General features: G+C 42.4%; 1 protein-coding gene across 1 annotated transcript in view; it reads right to left on the bottom strand.

The window, feature by feature from the left end:
• Positions 1-20,451, bottom strand: part of FLACC1 (flagellum associated containing coiled-coil domains 1) — a 63,274-nt gene extending 42,823 nt beyond the window's left edge. The window contains exons 1-7 of the mRNA XM_001097906.5: positions 20,040-20,451; positions 14,352-14,511; positions 13,772-13,843; positions 11,326-11,374; positions 9,748-9,881; positions 7,389-7,482; positions 6,797-6,858 (exon numbers count right to left, since the gene is read on the bottom strand). Coding sequence (XP_001097906.1) covers positions 6,797-6,858; positions 7,389-7,482; positions 9,748-9,881; positions 11,326-11,374; positions 13,772-13,843; positions 14,352-14,464 — 524 coding nt within the window. The 5' untranslated portion in view covers positions 14,465-14,511; positions 20,040-20,451. The remainder of the gene's footprint in view (positions 1-6,796; positions 6,859-7,388; positions 7,483-9,747; positions 9,882-11,325; positions 11,375-13,771; positions 13,844-14,351; positions 14,512-20,039) is intronic.
• Between the last annotated feature and the right edge of the window lie 264 nt (positions 20,452-20,715).

Here is a 20,715-nt window from a genome sequence, read left to right on the forward strand (position 1 = left end):
CATCTGTTTTTTAATGCCAGTATCATGCTGTTTGGGTTACTATAGCTTTGTAGTATAATTTAAAGTCAGGTGCCTTTAGCTTTGTTATTTTTGCTCAGGATTGTTTTGGCTATTTGGGGACTTTGTAGTTCCATATGAATTTTAAGATTATTTCTTCTCTTTTTGTGAAGAACATTTTCGGTATTTTGATCGTGATTGCATTAACTCTGTGTAATGCTTTGGGTAGTATGATCATTTAAACAATATTAATTCTTCCAATCCATGAACATGGAATATCTTTCCATTTATTTGCTTCTTCTTCAATTTCTTTTATCGATGTTTCATAATTTTCAGTGTAGAAATCTTTCACTTCCTTGGTTAAATTTATTCCTAGGTATCTTATTTTTTAAGCTGGTATAAATAGAATTGTTTTCTTAATTTCTTTTTTAGATCATTAACTATTAGTGTTTAGAAATGCTACTAATTTTTTTCTTTTTCCATTTTTATTTTAGGTTTAGGGGTACATGTACATGTATATATTCGTTGCCCAGGTAAATTGTATGTCACTGGGGTTTGGTGTACAAATGATTTCATTGCCCAGGTAGTGAGCATAGTACCTGATAGGTTGTTTTTGAACCCTCACTCTCCTCCCAACCTCCACCTTCAAGTAGGCCCCACCATCTATTGCTCCCTTCTTTGTACCCATCTGTACACAATGTTTAGCTCCCACTTATAAGTGAAAATATGCAGCATTTGGTTTTCTGTTCCTGTGGTAATTTGCTTAGGATAATGGCCTTCAGCTGCATCCATATTGCTGCAAAGAACATGATTTTATTCTTTTTTATGGCTGTGTAGTATTCCATGGTGTTACATGGAACCAAATTTTCTTTATCCAATCCACCACTGATGGGCATCTAGGTTGATTCCATATCTTTATTACTGTGAATAGTGATGTGATGAACATACACATGCATGTGTCTTTTTGGTAGAATGATTTATATTCCTTTGCATATAATACACCCAATAATGGGATCACTGGGTCAAATGGTAATTCTGTCTCAAGTTCTTTGAGAAATCTCCAAACCACTTTCCACAGTGGCTGAACTAATTAACATCCCCACCAATAGTGTATAGCATTTCGTGTTCTCCACAATCTTTGAAGAAATATCCAGTAGTTGAATTGCTGGTTCATATTTTTAATTTTTTGAGAAATCTCTATACTGTTTTCCATAATGGCTGTACTAATTTACATTTCCACCAACAGTATATAAGAGTTCGCTTTTCTCCACATCTTCGTCAACATGTGTTATTTTTTGTCTTCTTATAATAGCCATTCTCACTGGTGTAAGATGATATCTTGTGTTTTTGCTCTACATTTCCCTGATGATTAGTGATGTTGAACACATACTTGTTGGCTATTTGTATGTCTTCCTTTAATAAATGTCTACTGATGTCCTTTGCCCATTTTTAATGAATTTGTGTTTGTTTTACTGTTGGATTGTTTGAGTCATCTGTCAAATGAGTAGTTGGCAAATATTTTCTCCCATTTAAGAGAATGTCTCTTCACTCTGTTGGTGGTTTCTTTTGCTGTGTAGAAGCTTTTTAATTTAATATAGTCCATTTGTCTTTTTTTGTTTTTGTTGCCTGTGCTTTCAAAGTCTTAGTCATAAAATGTTTGCCTAGACCAATGTAATGAAGACTTCTCCCTATGTTTTATTCTAGTAGTTTTATAGCTTTGGATCTTACATTTAAGGCTTTAATCCATCTTGAGTTCATTTTTGTATATGACGAGAGATAGGGGTCTAGTTTCACTCTTCTGCATATGGTTATTCAGTTTTCCCAGTATCATTTATTGAAGAGGGTGCCCTGTTCCCAGTGTATGTTCTTGACAGCATTGTCAAAGATCAGTTGGCTGTAATTATATGAATTTATTTCTGGATTCTCTATTCTGTTCCATGCTTTATGTTTATGTGTCTATTTTTATACTAATACCATGCCATTTCAGTTATGATAGCCTTGATCTATATCAATGAGTACAGTTGGAGTGCAGTGGCATGATCATAGCTCACTGCAGCCTTGACCATCTGGGCTCAAGTGATCCTCCCACCTCAGCCTCCCAAGTAGCTAGGACTCCAGGCACATTCCATAGTAACTGGCTAATTTTTAATCTTTTGTGTAGATGGTGTCTTGCTATGTTGTGCAGGTTAGTCTGAAACTCTTGGACACAAGCCATCCTCTCGCCTTGGCCTCCCAAAGTGCTGAGATTACAGGAGTGAGTCACCATGCCTGGTCTTGTAATATATTTTGATGTCAGGTAATGTGATAACTCCAGATTTTTTTTTCCCCCACGGGATTGCTTTGGCTATTCTGGCTCATTTTTTGTTCCATATGAACTTTAGAATTATTTTTTCTGTTTCTGTGAAAAGTGACATTGGTGATTTAGGGATTGCATCGAGTCTGTACTGCATTGGGCAGCATGGCCATTTTGGTGACATTAAATCTTCCAGTCCATGAGCATGGATGAAATATCTTTCCATTTGTTTGTGTCATCTTCAGTTTCTTATATCTGTGTTTTGTAGTCTTCCTTCTAAAGGTCTTTCACCTTTTTGGTTAAATTTATTCCTAGATATTTTATTTTATGCTTTGTAGTCACTGTAAATGTTATTGCCTGATTGATTTCTCTTTTGGCTATTCCATTGTTGGTGCACAGAAATGCAACTGATATTCGTATGTTGATTTTATATTCTGCAACTTTACTGAATTTGTTTATTAGTTCTAAGAGTTTTTTTGATGGAGTTTTTTGTGATTTTCATATATAAGATCATGCTTTTCTGCAAAGAGAGATCATTTGGTTTCCTCTTTTCCAATTTGGATGCCTTTTCTTTCTTTCTATTGCAGGACTGCTCTGGCTAGGACTTCCAGTACTATATTGAATAAGAGCGGTAAAAGTGGGCATCCTTATCTTGTTCCAATTCTTAGAGGAAAAGTTTTCAGCTTTTCCCTATTCAGTATGATGATAGCTGCATATTTGTCATATATAGCCTTTGTTATGTTGAGGTATGTTTCTTCTATGTCTAGCTTGTTGAAAGGTTTTTTTTTTTTTTTAATCATGAAGCAATGTTGACTATTATGAAACGCTTTTTCTGCATCTATTGGGATGATCACATGATTTTTGTCCTTCATTCTGTTGATGTTGATATCATGTTTATTGATTTTCATATGCTGAACTATCCTTGCATTTCTGTTATAAGTACCACTTGGTCATGGTATATTATATTTTTGATATATTGTTGGATTTGGTTTGCTAGTATTTCATTGAAGATTTTTGCATCTGTGTTCATCAGAGATATTGATCCGTAGTTTTCTTTTGGCTGTTGTTGTATTGTCATCTGACTTTGGTATTAAGGTAATGCTGGCCTCACAGAATAAGTAAGGGAGAATTCCCTCCTCTTCATTTTTTTTTTTGAATAGTTTGAGGAGGATTGCTATTAGTTCTCCTTTGTGTGTTTGGTAGAATTTGTCAGTGAATCCATCTAGTCCTGGGCTTTTCTTTGTTGGGAGAGTTTTTATTACTGATTCAACCTTGCTACTCATTATTGGTCTTGAATAATTTTCAATTTCTTTCTGCTTCATCTTGGTAGATTTTAGGTTTTCAGGAATTTATCTCTTTTTGCTAAGTTTTTTAGTTTGTTAGTGTTATAGTTGTTCATAATAGTCTCTGACGATTTCTTGTATTTCTGTGGCATCAGCTGTAATGTCTCTTTTTTCATTTCTGATTTTATTTGGGTCTTCTCTTGTCTTTTTTTGGCTAGTCTAGCTAGTGGTTTATCAATTTCATTCATCTTTTTAAAGAACTTATTTTTTTTTGCTGACCCTTTGTATTGTTTTTGTGGTTTCTATTTCATTTAGTTCTGGTCTGATCTTACTACTTCTTTTCTTCTACTAATTTTGGGCTTGGTTTTCAATTCCTTCAGGTGCATCGTTAGACTATTTATTTGAAATCTTTCTACTTTTTTGATGTAGGTGTTTATTGCTATAAACTTCTGTCTTAGCACTGCTTTTGCTGTATCTCACAGGCTTTGGTATGTTGTATTTCAATTTTTTTTGTTTCAAGAAATTTTTTTTTATTTCCATCTTAATTTCTTCATTGTTCTATTGGTCATTCAGGAGAATGCTGTTTAATTTCCATGCATTTGTATAGTTTCCAAAGTTTTTCTTGTTATTGATTTCTAGTTTTATTCTAGTTTTATAAGTGTGCCTATCTTTGGGCCCCAGGGTGGCATATGCTGGCATTAAGTATTAGTGGGTTCAGGCAGGCCAATTCTTGGGCCTTTAGTGGCTTTTTCAGGTGTCAGGAATGGCAGCTATGGGCTGGGCAGGTAGGTAGGTTCACAGACCCATTGGCAATGGGTGTGTTGTGGCTGATGGCAGTAGCAATAGTGAGACAACCGTCTGGGACCCAAGTGGTACTCACTGGTGTTGGCGGTGGCTATGAGAAGTTGGGTGGTCCTGTCCTCAGGCCCATAGGTGGTGCATGCAGGTAGGTGCCAGCAATGGTGGTAGCGGAAGGTTTAGTGGGCTTACTCTCAGACCCTGGGAGGGGTGCTCATGTGCCTTACAGGTGACATGAGTCTCTTGTAGGCAGCATATAGTTGGTTCTTGTTTTTAAAAACTCCATTCACCCATTCTAATTTTTCTAATCAGAGAATTTAATCCATTTACATTCAAGGTAATTATTAATAGGTAAGGACTTACTATTGCTATTTTGTTAATTTTTGTTTTGTTGTTTTGTAGATTCTTTCTACCTCTCTTGCTCTCTTCTTTTGTGGTTTGATATTTTTTGTCGTGTATGCTTTGAATCCTGCTAAAGATTTTTTTCTTTGTGGTTACCACGACACTTAGTTAGAATATCTTGCTCTTGTAATAAGCTATTTCAAGCTGATAACAAGTTTAATTGCATACAATGACTCAACAGTTTTACTCCCTCCCTAACATGTTGTTTTTGATATCAGAATTGATATCATTTTATAATGTATATCCTTGAAAATTTATTTTAGCTATAGTTATTAACAGTTTTGTATTTTTACCCTCATGTTGGGATAAAATTGTCTTACATCCCATCATCACAGTCCTAAAATATTCTGAGTATGACTCTATTTTGCTTATACTATTGAGTGTTGTGCTTTCATATGTTTCATGTTATTAGTCAGCAGCTTTCTGTTTCAGTTTTTAAAACTTTCTTTTGCAATTTCTGTAAGGCAGGCATAGTGGTAATGAACTCCCTTAATTTTTGTTTGGGAAAGTTTCTATTTCTTCCTCAACTGGGGAAGACAGCTTTGCTGTCTTTGCTTGATAGGCAGTTTTTTTCCTTCAGCACTTTAGTACATCATCACACTGACTCCTGGCCTGCAGGGTTTGTGTTCAGAAATTACAATTGTATTGGCACTCCTTTGTGTGTGATGTGTTTCTTACCTTCTGAAGCTCTCAGAATTTTTGCTTTGTCTTTGATTTTTGATAGTTTGATTATTATGTGTCTTGGTGTACTCATCTTTGAGTTTAATTTGATTGAATTTGATTAGGAACGGGTGCACAGGAACTCTCTGTACTTTCTCCTCATTTTTCCTGTAAACCTAAAACTACTCTAACAGGTAAAGTCTATAGATAAATAAATGTATAAAATGGCTATGACTCAACTAAGAGTGCTATCTCTCCACCAGGATTTCTAAGGCTGCTCTGGTGTGCAGCAAGTAGCCTGAAAGGGGATGTTAAGATTATCTTCACCCATACACATAATAAAACTCTTTTAAAAAGTAAATCGTATTGTGTATATTTAAGGTATACAACATGATGTCATAAGATTCATCTATATATGTCATATATATATGCATCTCTACTATAGTAACCATCTTACTGTATCTATATACTACACATAATTTTTACTATATATATATACACACACACTACACAAGCATATATATATGTAGAGTTTATATGTGTGTGTGTGTGTATATATATACACAAATGGTTACAATAATGGAGATTACTACGAACATATAGTTAAAGGTTACTATAGTGGAACAAATTAACGTATTCATCAGCTCACTTAGTTAACCATTTTCCCCCTGTGGTGAGAACAGCTATAAACTCATTTAGCAACATTCTTAATATCATACATTAACTATAGCTCTCATCTTTTTACATTATATTTTTGGACTTGTTCACCCTACATATTTGCAACATTGTATCATTTGATTAATATCTCCCCATTTTCTTCCTCCTGCCCGACTATGGTAACCATGTCCTATTCTCTATCTCTCTATATTTGGACTCCTTTTAATTTTCTCTTGATTTGACTTTGCTCCTGACTCTCTCATACTTTCTTCCTATTTTGCTGAGTCCCTGACCTAGCAGCCAGGGAGAGTAGAGGTGAGAAAAAGAAAAAGAGGAGGAGGAAGAGAAGAACGAGGAGATGGTGGAGGAGGAGACTTGGCTGAGAACAACAGTTATTTATCACAGAAATCTCATAGAGAACAAAAAGGACTCTTCTCAGTAACCAACAGAAAGGGAGATTGTAATTGAAATGAAAGGATTGGATGATAAAATGCAAAAGCAGTAATAACTTTCTTTGTGGTTTATTTTAGTGGCTTTGAATCAAGCCATCCTGCTCTTCAAAGACATGTGTCTTGTTCATCTCCCCCACCCCTCATCCCCCAAACTCCATTTGGAACTATCTGAAGACCCAGTGAACTAAAATCCTGCAAAGGATGCAGGAGCCTTAGAGCCATCAGCACACAAGGGTCCATGCCAGAAAGTGTACCTGTTCTTGTTTTCAAAGTTCTGCTTCATCTCAGCACAGCGGAGGTCCATTTCATTGGAGAGCTGGAAATAAAATCAGCATCAACAACACAAGACTGAGGACCCCGTCCCATTCTGATCTGCACCTTCTGAAAAACCTTCCAATTCATGGGGCATGGCCCCCTTCCCGCCCCTCTTCCACTGTGCTCTGCAGTGCCAGAGAGCACATTATTAATAAGGGAACAGAACAATTTGTGCCTTGCTCTATGTTGTTTTCTACTTATTCAGTTCATAATGTTGGTGCATCTTTTTCACTGACTGGTTTTTTTGGGTAGGTCTGGTCTCTGGTGCTAGACCATCATCTCTGTTACATCATGGCCTTCAGATTTTTGGATATGTAATTCAATTGAGCAATCATTTATTGAACAAAGGGCTTGGCTTGGAAGAGCCAAAGAGGACTAAGACTCAGATCTTGCCTTCAAGGAACTTAAAATCTAGTGTTAATCCTTGTTGACAGTATAATTCCATTCTAGCAGGCAGGATTTGCTCACTTTCAGGTGAAACATTAATTTTATCTTGCCCATGAAGATGTTAGCTAATGTAAGGTCACTCACCAATTTCTGGGCAGACTGGTGGTCTCTGTTCATTTGTTCAATTATTGCTGTCAGCTCTGAAATTTGCTCTTGTAGGTCAGAAATGATGTTGGCCCTGTAGGAGAAGTAATTCTTCTATCACCCACAAAGCTTACCATTCCATGCCACTCAGACCCCTGAGCATGACTGACTCTGGCCTGGTGAGAGCTGGCCATGTCCTGCACCTGCTCCATCATTATGAGGTGGGGGTGGAGGGATAGGGACAGTCTTAGAGAAGGCATTTGGCAATAAGGCAGTTGAGGCTCAGATCTGACTCTTTTGGGTAAGCTCACTAGACTTGAACAGGATGGTTTGGTGCCCTACTGAGTAGAAGGAAAATAAGAATATGTCAGAAATTTATTAGAGTTTGACCTTGATTTGGTGATGATGGTTGAAACAGAGGATGAAGTTCAGGGGATTAGGAAATTAGAAGATGTGCAATAGGATTGATGCTGACTGTGAACCACAGACAAGGACTGGGCCAGAGATGGGACTAAGAGGGGATTTAAGAGAGTGGCTTTCAGCACAGGTCATAGTTTTCTGTGTTTCTGGGTCTAAGGCTGCCATGATATCTGTAAATTATTTAACTCTGTCTGGTTGGGCTACAGTGACAAGGCAGCAGGTGGTGCCATGTGCAGTGGAGCTGAGAGGAAGTCCTCAATGCAAGATGCTTTGACCTCTTTGGTCAACCACCTCCCATGTCTAACTGAGCACAGAGAGAATGTGGGCTGACAAAACAAGAGAGGGGATACAGGAGGAGACAGTCCCAGGGTATGAGAAAGAAAAGGCATGAGAAAGTTGAATAATAGGGAGCCCCTATCTTTTGAACACGATCCTCACTATAAACAACACTCACAGCTTTACCAGTGAATACAACAAGCACACGTTTTCATGTTTTATTGTGCACAACGGGTGACAACTTCCTTGTGAGGCCAAGAGGTGGGCTGTCGTGCTAGCTTGACTATAAGCGCATGCCCCATTCTCTTCCTGCAGAGGGCTATGGATAAGCAGGGAAAAGAAAGCAGAGGCTGAATGCCCCTGGGTGGGAAGACAAGAACTTGGGTCCAGCCCCTCTGGGCCAGGTCAGATCAGAGAGACTCCATGGCATGGCATCATTCGACTTGAGGGTCCTTCAGACTCACCCTCAATCTGAATCCCTTCCCAGATGTAACCACTGCTAACAGTTTGGTTGAATTCTGCCAATACACTAGCAGATAGGCAGACGATTGTATGTGTGTGTGTGTGTGTGTGTGTGTGTGTGTATGTTTTCTATTGTTGGTCTTTCAGACTTGTGTGTTGAAAAAATAATTCTTACAGCAAAATAAGCCTGAGGGAAGAGGCACTTGGAGAGCCATCAGTAGTGCAGTTAAGAAGTAAGATGCCTGAACATGGGCAGGATATCGGGGAAGCAGAAGATATGAATAAGAGATTAAAGGGTAGAATGAAAAGATGTAGAGATGAATCTGCATCTGTTAATGAACAAAGAAAGACATGGAGATATACTTGATATGGCATTGGAGGACAGAGAGTAGGTGGGGCCTGAAGACAGACAGGATGGCTGTGCTAACAGGATGAAGTCAGGCCGGAACCTTCCGCACTTCATCTCCCAGGGGCATGAGCTGAGTAGTATTTTTGGACATAATGAAAAAGAGGCTGGGCGCGGTGGCTCAAGCCTATAATCCCAGCACTTTGGGAGGCTGAGGCCAGAGGATTACTACCTGAGGTCAGGAGTTAGAGACCAGCCTGGCTAACATGGTGAAATCCCATCTCTACTAAAACTATAAAAATTAGCTGGGTGTGGTAGTGCAAGCCTGTAATCCTAGCTACTCGAGAGGCTAAGGCATGAGAATTGCTTAAACCTGGGAGGCAGAGGTTGCAGTGAGCCGAGATCGTGCCACTAAACTCCAGCCTGGGTGACAGAGAGAGACTTTGTCTCAAAAAAACAAAAAAAAAAACAAAAAAAACCCATGTGCATTCCAGCCTCCCAGAAACCCTCACTTTACTTAATTTGCATGCCCCAAATTCAGACTAATTTATGGCTCTTCTATCTATTCCTCACCCCAGGAACAATTGCTATCCTTTGGGATCAATCACATAACTCCCAATCAATCTTCATCCTGCCCCTTGGATCTGCTCACGGATGGGATCAGAGGAAAGAGAGGCAGATGTGGAGAGATGCATCATCAGGAAGCAGGGGTGAGGAGGGGGGTGCCCTTGTGGCCCCTCCAGAGCAGGCACCAGTGGCCTGGGTGTGGGCATAGTGGCTTTGGCTTATCCCTGAGGCCAGGCTGAGCTGGTGGGAGTAGCCCCAAGCAGCTGAATGTTGGTTCAACAGCATTACCTGGAAAATCTGTCTTTGTTCGGGATCTCCGATTCCCACCGCTTTTTCCCATCAAACATCTCATCCCCTAAGGTGACAGAAATCTGTTCCCGATTCCGAACAAGTTGATAGCCAGGTGACACGTTGATCACTTCCTAGGCATCAAGGGAAAGTAGGATAAAATGGCAGACTTGGAGTGCTGAGATTTCTCCAAATCTTCTCCTATTGCCTCACTCACATCTTAAAAACAGGGACCTGGGACTCCAGAGCCCACGCCCTTGTGGGCCCTTCACCCATTGTAGCTCATCCTCACATCTCTGAGACTCAAACCTGACGCTTAGTAGGCTCCTGGGTGTCCCTAGGGGCCTCTCAAGCTCTGTGCCACACCAAGCCATTGATGCCCCTGCCCCGCCACTTGTGTTCACCCTTGTGGCTGGAGGTGGGCATGCGGCAACTGCTCAGGTTTTGGAATCACAGAGGCCTGAGTAAATCTTGGCTCTGCCACCAGACAATAGCCATCCAGCATCTCTGTGCCTCAGTTTTCTCATCAGAAAGTGGGGTTAATAACTCCTTCTCAAATGGCTTTTGTGAGGGAAAAACAAAACAACATATGAGAAAATGACTAGGATCGTTGCAAACAAAATGTCATTTCCTCCTCCTTCTCCCATTAGATGCCAAGTCAGAAACCTGGGCAGGGCCTCCGCTGGCCTGGACCAGGGCAAGCCCTGGGGCTCTGAGAGCTGCACAGCACACGCTGCAGCCCCTTGAGCCCTGCCGTTGTCACCCCTTCATGTCTCTCTGAATCACCCTCCTCTCTCCACACCCCTGCCTGACAGCCCCAGGCCACCACCATCTTTCTCTTGGACTCTGACTTCTCTGCCTTCACTCTTGCTCCCCAACAGTTCATTCTCTCCACCTAGAGGGCAATTATATTTTTGCTTGTACATTTTTTCCCTAACCATTAAAGGACTGCATGGTATTTAAAAACAAACAAACAAACAAACAAAAACTAGATAAACACAGAATACAGTAAAATGTATCAATTATATCCCACCAGAGACTGCTTCTTCTGAAATATAACTCTTACTTGGTCCTGTGCCTGTGTAAGACCAGTAAAGGCTCCCAGACACCAGAAGGGTCAGGCCCACATTCCCAGGTAGGCACCAAGATCCTTAGAGTTTGGTTCCCATCACCTTCTCTAGTGCCCTCCCGCCCCTGCTCCCCTGAGGGGTCCCGGCTGCCTCTCCCCAGCATTCGTGACTTCCCAAGGTCAGCAGAGGGCTTCCTGCATCTGGGCATGAGCTGTTCACTGGCCTGGACTAGCTGTCATGTCCGGTTTCCCTGGGACACTCTGTTTGCCTTGTGCAAGCAGGAGAGAGTGGCAATTAAATGCCCACTCTGGAATCTGGCTGAGCTGAGTTCAAGTCGTGGTTCTTACACTTACCTGCCATGCACAATATGCAATAATAACAGCACCTCCTCCCAGGATCTTTGTGAAGATTCAACAAGGTAAGTATAAAAATGTAAAAGGCCCACGCTTGCACATGGTAGGCGCTCAATACATTTTAGTCCCACCACCCTCTTCCTGCCTTTACTCACATAAAATGATTTATTGCTCTCTTCTTGCCTTGCTGCATGGATTTTCTTTCTGCAAGAGAAAGACATGCTCAGAAAGCAACCAGACAGCAAAGAGAAGTTCAAAGCTTAGGAGCTGAACCCTGAGGCCGCCACCATCTGACTTCTGCTCTCTGACCTGACCTTCTTAGGGGATCCCTAGGATAGTTGGGGAACTCACTGAAGCCGGGCTCCTGAGGGCCCCAAAGTGGGAGCGCTCATGAAAAGGTCCTGCCCAAGGAGGCAAAAGAGTTGTCCTATGATGTTGGGCAACTTCTGTTTTGGAGGAGCATAAACCAGCTAGAGGGACCCTTACATATTCTCCCTGAGTCAAGGCTCTGTGAGTCAGGTGACACCCCTCGCCCCCCTTTTACACACACACGGGCACACACACACTCAGTTCAGGGAACTGTAAGGAACTCTCTTTATTGGAGAATGAAACATTCTATATAAACAAATGTTCCAGATAATGAAATGAATCCCATTAAGATACAAACGTTGAAGTTAAACTTGTTTTTCATTCAAATCTTTATATATACTATATAAAAAATGAATACCATATATGTGTATATGTTCACAGTGACCTTTCCCTCCATCTCCAAAGCCAGCAGCAATTGCATCACTCTGACCTCTGCTTCTGTTGTCACAGCTCCTTCTCTGACTCTGACACTCTGACCTCCTCTTTCACGTACAAAGAAGGACCTTTGTGATTACATGGGGTCTGGGATAATCCAGGATAATCTCTCCAACTCAAGGTCAGCTGATTAGCAACCTTAATTCCATCTGCAGCCTTAATTCCTCTTTGGCAACATATTTGCAGTCTCTGGGTGTTAGGGTGTAGACGTCCTTGGGAGGGGGTCACTGTCCTGCCCACCACACCCATCACCTCGTTATCTGCTTTGAGCTCATCTCCCACCACTCCCTGCTCACTTGCTCCGCTCATGCCACACTGGCCTCTGCCTTCCTGGAAGAGGTCAGACATGCCAAGCAAGTTCCCACCCCAGGACCTTTGGACTTGCTGGTCCCTCTGCCAAGAGTGCTTGCCCCAGGCATCATCAAGGCTCCTTCTGTCCCCTTTACACAGGGACTCGCCCGACCTCCCTACATAAAGTATCCCCACCCTCACAGCCCCTCCCACTTTGCCTGCATTGTTTTTCTGTGTAGCACTTGCCAACCTCAGATGTAATAACTAGTTTATGGTCCTCTTCCCCTCCCTCACTAGAAGATAAGTGCCAGGAGAGTGGAGACTTTATTGTGTTTCTGGCTGTTTTCCCAGCACCTGAAACAGTGCCTAATAAATAATAGGTGTTCAATAAATATTTTCCAAAAATTAATGGAATACAAAGATTCATACAAAGACCTAAAACTAAGATACATTTCTAAGCTTGTAAAATGTGAGTAAAATTTTTAATTTGTGATTAAAACCAAGATGCAACCCACAGAAAATCTTAGACACAGGAAAGTAATCAGCTAAAGAGTGGGTCACCACCCTAAATGCATGGGAGGGTCAAGGCTCTGTGACAAAAGGGCGTATCAAGCTTTGGGCTCGAGGGCAGAAAAGAGCTATTGAGGGCACCCCTGTGGAGAGCAGTTGATACAGTGACTTTGAATCAAATGATGCAATGACTTTGGAAGCTGTGGATGCAGAGGACCCCAAAATCTACATGTAGGATCTGAGGTTTGCGAGAAATCAAGGTGGATTCTGGCAATTCTCTAACATCCCTGGCATCAATTAGTTCAAGTCAGGCCAGGTGGGAGGGAGATTATTTTATTCACATGCCTTAAACCATTTCTGCCTCACGGACATACAAATACTTAAGGCCAGGAGCAGTGGCTCACGACTGTAATCCCAGCAATTTGAAGGTCGAGGAGGGCTGATCACTTAAGGTCAGGAGTTCAAGACCAGCCTGGCCAACACAGTGAAACCCCGTTGTTACCACAAATACAAAAATTACCTGGGCATGGTGATGGGTGCCTGTAATCCCAGCTACTCAGGAGGCTAAGGCAGGAGAATCGTTTGAACCAGGGAGGTGGAGGTTGGATTGAGCCAAGATGGCACCACTGTGGTCCAGCCTGGGTGACACAGCAAGACTCCATCTCAAACAAACAAACTGCTGGGAGCAGTGGCTCACGCCTGTAATCCCAATACTTTGGGAGGCCGAGGCGGGTGGATCGCTTGAGTTCAGGAGTTCAAGACCACCCTAGGCAGCGTGGTGAAACCCTGTCTCTATTAAAATACAAAAAAGTAGCTGGGCATGGTGACTCGCACACCTGTAGTCCCAGCTAGTCGAGACACTGAGGCAGGAGAATCTCTTGAGACTGGGAAGTGGAGGTTGCAGTGAGCCACCGAGGTTGCGCCACTGCACTCCAGCCTGGGCAACAGAGTGAGACTCCATCTCAAAAACAGAAAACAAAACAAAACAATACTTACTTTGGGGAAACAACAGGTTTTGTTGGTTGGAGGTAATTGTGATTTTTTGGAGCTGGTAGAAGAGGAGTTAGCCTGAAAGTGAAAAACAATAATTAAAACAAAAAAGTTGGAAATTTGGAAATCCTTTTTAACACTCCCAGATTAAGTACATCCCTATAGTGACCCAAAATTGGAATGCATGTTCTGACAGCTGGAATCTTTAAAATCTGAGGCCTTTAAAACTCAGGCCCAAGGCCCTGGCAGTTGTTCACTGTCCCAGGAAGAGTTTGTCCCCCAGTTCCCAAAGCTCTTTATCCCACATGGAGGGGGCAGCTGCCATCAAGGCCCTTTGGTTGGAAGCCGTACTTTGCCTTTGCACCAACACTGAGACTTCCTCATTTAAAATGGCAAAAATCCCAGGCAGGGCTGGCAAGATGAGGGTGCAGCCAACCAGCTGGCAGGGAAGCTGGAGAAAGCAAGGCTTTCTGGCCCACCTGGGATTTTGCTGCCACACTTGCTGTTTTAGAAATCTTGTGAAAGAAATGAGGCTACAAATGGATCCCAAGGTCCCTGTGCCTACCCCATCCCAGATAATTCTTACTTGGACCTCCCTGTGGAGTTCTTGTGTGGTAGTTGAGGGGTCTTGATTAGCTTCCGTGGTCCCAAGTTCCAGGGGTCCCAGCAGGTGCAATAGATGAGAGGGTTGGGGTACATGGCCAAAGGTCAGTGGCAGTCTTGGCTGCTAGATCAGGAGGCTCTTGCTGAAATCGAAAAACAACAGCAGAAAGTTAAACCATTTAGAATCAAAGCAAAAATACAGACAAATTGGGAAGAACCCAGGGAGGACCCAAAGAACAATGGTAGACTCCAGAAGCTGTTGATCTGGTGCAGGGTCTTGGCTATAGGTTAACAGCTCATCCCTTTCAACTCAGTAGACTTGAATTGAAAGCAATTTAAACTTTGCCATAACTGGCCAGGCACGGTGGCTTATGCCTGTAATCCCAGCACTTTGGGGGGCCGAGGTGGATGGATCACTTGAGGTCAGGAGTTTGAGACCAGCCTGGCCAACATGGTGAAACCCCGTCTCTACTAATAATACAAAAATTAGCTGGGCATGGTGGTACACACCTATAATCCCAGCCACTCAGGAGGCTGAGGTGGGAGGATTGCTTGAACCTGGGAGGCAGAGGTTGCAGTGAGCCAAGACTGTGCCACTGCACTCCAGCCTGGGTGGAGAGTGAGACTTCCTCGCAAAAAATAAGATAAAAATAAAATAAAACAAAAATAAAATAAAATAAAATAAAATTTGCCATAACTGAGTCCTTGCTGTGAGCCAGGTAAAACCGTTCAATTATTGTTATGCTGATACTACAGATAAGGCTACTGAGACTCAGAGAAGTCACAGTGGCAGGAAGTTGCAGAGCTGGAAACAAACACAAATCTCCTTGACTCCCAAGCTCCTTCCTTTCCAGCAGGCCACACCAGTTCTCACTGAAGGGAAGAGAAATTCCCACAGCAAGTTCGGCACAGAACTTCCTGGAAAATCAGTTCTGCTGCCTGAGCTACAATGCAACTGAATCTCCTCGTTTCTCATTCCTGGTCACCTCTTTGAATTACAGAGTGGAAACTCCTTCCCTGGCTCCATGAAAACAAAACCCCTATTATGAGAGTCTTGATGAAAGACAACTATCAGATAAACATGGTGGCTTGACCACACTGGCTTATCTTTCTTTTCCAGAATCCAACTAAAATTAGAGTACAGCATTAAAAGAGATTTAATTCCATAAGAGCAAGAAAATGGGAGAGGAGAGAAGATTGCACAAGGGATGTCCCTACATGTTTGGCATCATAACTAGGGCTCTCACCATAGCTCACTACAGCCTTTGTGCCTGCAAAGACAGTGTATGAACAAGATGGAGCCAATTCACTCATCAGAGGTCCCAGAGGGTGCAGGACTTGGAACTGGTAGATTACCTGACAATATTGACAGGCAGCTGGTAGATCTGTAGGAGCACATGGTAGGATGAATATTGTCCCTTTCCCTACACCGCATGTCCTAATCTCTGGAAAGTGTGACTATGTTACCTTACATGGCAAAAGCAGCTGTGGTTAAATGAAAGATTTTGAGATACAGAGATTAACCTGAATTATCAGTCAGAGAAGATGTGATAATGGAGGAAGAGGTAGGAGTGATTGAGGAAAAGGTCCGGGAGCCAAGGAATTGGGGCAGCGTCTAGAAGCTGGAAAAGGCAAGGAACAAAATTCCTCCCTGGAGCCTCCGGAAGGAATGCAGCTCTGCTGACCTCTTGATTTTAGCTCAGTGAGACTCATTTTGGGCTTTGACTTTCAGAACTGTAAGATAATAAATTGGTGTTGTTTGAAGCCACTAAATTTGTGGTAACTTCGTTACAGAGCAATCAGAACCAGAGCATTTGGGAGTGTAGGTGCGGGATTGGCAATACAAACATAGAAACCTAAGAAAATAAAATGTGCAATTACTCCAAGCTAGAAAATATTGAACGAGAAAGTAAACATAATCATAGTATGGCACACACTCATATGTATCAAATGTAAATACTTAACATTGACTTAGCCAAAAAGTGAATTGTGACTACACGGGAAGAATGAGCGGAATGGGGATGTGTAAGAGCCAAATCCTCATCTGATGTACCAGAAAGAAAAATTAACATATGGAGCACAGACAAATTATTTGCAAGTATGAGGTAAAATTCCAAAGAAATAGATAACAGAGTTGAAAATAATTGCCTCTAGGAGCACATTGAGAAGTAGAACTGAAAGGTTGGGGGTGGGGCAGAAATTGAGACTTTTCCTTAATGAATTTTTAACATTATTTGATTTTTAAATGATGTCAGTGGATATTTCTTTTCTCTTTTCTTTTCTTCTTTTCTTTTTTCTTTTCAGAGTCTCGCTCTGTCACCCAGGCTGGAGTGCAGTGGTGCAATCTTGGCTCACTACAACCTCTGCTTCCTGGGTTCAAGTGATTCTCCTGCCTCACTCAACCTCCTGTAGGTGGAGGCCTCCAGCCTCCTACAAGTGCCCACCAGTATGCCTGGCCAATTTTTGTATTTTTAGTAGAGACTGGGTTTTGCCATGTTGGCCAGGCTGATCTCGAACTCCTGGCCTCAAGTGATCCTCCTGCCTCGGCCTCCCAAGTGCTGGGATTACAGGCATGAGCCACTGTGCCCGGCCATGTCAGTGGATATTTCATTAGTAATAAAAACAAATGCCAAAAATGTTATAAGAATCAATAGCCCAACAGAAGCATTAAAATGATAACAGATTTAACTCAAATTTCTAAGTCTATGATTAGTTTTCAATATTATACTGGAATACATTTGCTTAAGAACCAGTCAAAAAAATGAAATCAACCTTTTTCTCCAACATGACTGACGCTTGAGAAATCCACTGATGGTGTCTAATGACCTTAAGAGCTAGAGAGGACCTTAAGGTTGGATCTGTTTTCCATATGAAGATACTAAAACTCAAAGAAATGAAGTGACTACTCACCCACTCGTAACTGCTCCTTTAACAGCACAAATCTTTAGAGCCTCGTGCTGTGAGTACTGTGCTAGATGCTGACTGGATTTTGCCCTCAGGGAGCTTGCAGTCAGTAGAGGAGTCGGCAGAAAGAGAGCTAAGTGAGCAGTGGAGTGAAGGCAACAGACCTGGCCTTGGAATAAAGGCAGAGTGTGCAGGGGTTGGCTGGGTCAGAGGCCTGGGACTAGGGGATCTTCTGCAATAGATGTCAGGGCTAGAAAGGAGTCCAGGAGACTGGCTGAACAGCGAAGGCCTAAAGAGCAGGTGACAGGGCCGCCATTTATAACTGTCCACACTCCACTGTGTTTGGGGGCCTGTCAGGGCCAAGTCAAGGAGAGGAGGTCAGAGAAGCAGATGGGATTGAGTGCCCAGGTAGGAAGATGATGCTACAAGGGGCTAGAACTCAGGTGATAGTCTGAAGGGAGGCTGCCACAGTAGCAAAAAAGAAGCTCTGTTTCTGCTTCGAACCTTCTCTCTGCTTCCTGTAGGAAAGGGGCCAACCCTGAACTTAGGAGATTTAGCAGGAGTCCATGGGGCAGGAAGTGAGAGGTTAAGGCAGGCCCACTTCTAGCAACTGCCTTCTCTCTTCTTGAAGGCCAGGACTCCACCCTGGAGAGCTCTTTGTGCCTCAATACCTCCACTAAGCCTTGCGAAGTGGCTTGTCCACAATGGGCATTTGATGCATATTTCTTACCTGACTAGTAAACTTGATGGTTGTAATCAGCTCATCACGGTGGTTGGAGCCAGCTCAACAAAGAGGAAAAAGACAGTGCGGTGGCTCATGCCTGTAATTCCAGCACTTTGGGAGGCCAAGGCAAGCGGATCACTTGAGGCCAGGAGTTCAAGACCAGCCTAGCCAACACGGCGAAACCCTGTCTCTACTAAAAACACAAAAATTAGCCGGGTGTGGTGGCACACGCCTGTAATCCCAGCTACTCGGGAGGCTGAGGCAGGAGAATCACTTGAACCCATGAGGTGGAGGTTGCAGTGAGCCGAGATCTTGCCACTGCACTCCAGCCTGGGTGACAGAACAAGACTCTGTCTCAATAAATAAATAAATAGAACAAAAAACAAAAACAAAGAGAAAAGAGATTCACAGATGAAACTGCCAAAATGTTGTAATCATCATTACCATATTATAAATAATATCAAACGTTTGCATTCAAAAGCCAGAAAGCAGAGGTAAATTGTATGGGTGATACAATCACTCAGTGGAGTTTTACATAGATTTTCAATGATCTATGATGAATGTGTGGTTGTTTCCTTTTCTTCTTCCCCATGATAAATGATGTCTTGGTATCTATTCTTTTGCTCTTAAGAAAAAAAAAATGGCCTCACAGGTGTGGTGGCACATGTCTGTAATCCCAACACTTTGGGAGACTGAGGTGCGAGAGTCGCTTGAGGTTAGGAGCTTGAGACCTGCCTGGGCAACATATTGAGACTCTGTATCTACAAAAAATTTTAAAAATGGCTTAGTGTGGTGGAGTGTGCCTGTAGTCCCAGCTACTTGGCAGATGGCGTGGGAGGATCACTTAAGGCCAGGAGTTTGAGGTTGCAGTGAGCTATGATCACACCACTGCGTTTCAGCCTGGGTGACAGCACAAGACCCTGTCTCTAAAAAAAAGAAATAAATAAAATAAAAATAAAGGCCTTTCTCTTTGAACACCCATAGGAGTGATACTCAAAATATTTAACAACCAGTACGACAAGGCTATTGAATAATCAACCAGGGTTGGAACAGGGTCCTGGGGGATCTCACTCCCACCTCCGTGCCGTGCATTAAGTCCTTAGCCGCTCAATCATGAGGTGGTCTGGGGGTGCCAGGGAGGAGTTGGGACAACCAAGGTGGCAAGGAGGACATGCAAGGGGCTTGGACAATGGTCATCTACCAATCAATATGGCAGTATTTTATTTATTATTATTATTATTATTTTGAGACAGAGTTTTGCTCTTGTTGCCTAGGCTGGAGTGCAATGGCAGGTTCTCGGCTCACTGCAACCTCTACCTCCGAGGTTCAAGCGATTCTCCTACCTCAGCTTCCCCAGTAGCTGGGATTACAGGCACCCGCCACCACGCCTGGCTAATTTTTGTATTTTTGTAAAGATGGGGTTTCACCATATTGGCCAGGCTGGTCTCAAACTCCTGACTTCAGGTGATCCACCCACCTCGGCCTCCCAAAGTGCTGGGATTACAGGTGTGAGCCACCATTCCCAGCCTGTATGGCAGTATTTTAATATTTCAGTAGCTAAAATCAGTCCTTGACTTCTCATAGCTTCTTAAGTGGGAACCACTTCTAACAGATTTTGGGGGTATCCTTCCAGAAATGCATATAATCTTACATGTCTTGCATATAGAACTTAACCTGTAGAGAAGCATAATAGATTTTTTAAAAATGATTTGCCTAAATGAGAGCATACTTTGCACATGATGTTGCATCTTGTTCTTTTTATGTAACAGGATATCTAGTAGATATTTCCACGTCATCACGGATAGATCTGCGTTTACAGTGGCTTGACATCGAATAGCTCTAATCATCGAGGGATGTGTGAGTGTGTGTAAGGATTCTTTCTCCCTCTTTTTTTCCTTTCTTGCACTTCTCCCTGATGATTTTACCTGAGGCTCGCCCTAACAATAGTCACCAGTGAGCCGGCAGAGGCTTCAGAGAAGTTACTGGTTAGTATTAATAATCAGTAGAAAAAATAATATAAAACATCTTTTCCAAAGAGCTTACCTTGGACTGCCCAAAGATCTGTTATTCTCATGTGGCCCGAGTCAAGCATCTTAAAGAAATCACAATGTTAGAGAGAAATGGTTCCCCATCAACACAGAATCAGAGTTTACTTTAGATCAAATCCAGAGGTTCCAGAACTCAAGACTTTAGTGGCCATTCCAAGTGGTTGAAATGCCGAAGCAGAAAATTCACAATATACGTAGTGTGGGAAGACAGACTTCTAGTGAATCCAGTCAAAGGCTTTTACAAAGGCTGCCCTGGCACAAACATGAATTTCCCTTCTAAAGACAAAACAGTTCACGTTTCTCAGTATTGCAATGAAATTAAACTAGAGGAGGAGGTCACCCCTCCATTCAGATTCCAGTGACTTGGGCCTGAGTTGTGAGGTTTGCCCTTGGGAGATGGCAGGCCAAAGTTTGTTTATATTGTTGCTATGGACACAGAACAATAGCTCCTCATTGGCTCAGGGCTCTTTTCTTCAAGAGAGAAGGTTGGGAGAAACAGCCAATTAAATTCTCCAATACCTAAATCAGTGACCACCCTTAACAGCAAAGAGTTCATACTTTTAACACTGGATTTCCACTTTCGTCATCAGCCATGGGACAAAAACGCTTAAGATATATCTTCAGAGGAAATAGAATTCAACAGCACTTTTAGGTTTCATTGGTCTGTGGCA

The sequence above is a fragment of the Macaca mulatta genome, chromosome 12 (assembly GCF_049350105.2).
Source record: "Macaca mulatta isolate MMU2019108-1 chromosome 12, T2T-MMU8v2.0, whole genome shotgun sequence".
Taxonomy (NCBI): domain Eukaryota; kingdom Metazoa; phylum Chordata; class Mammalia; order Primates; family Cercopithecidae; genus Macaca; species Macaca mulatta.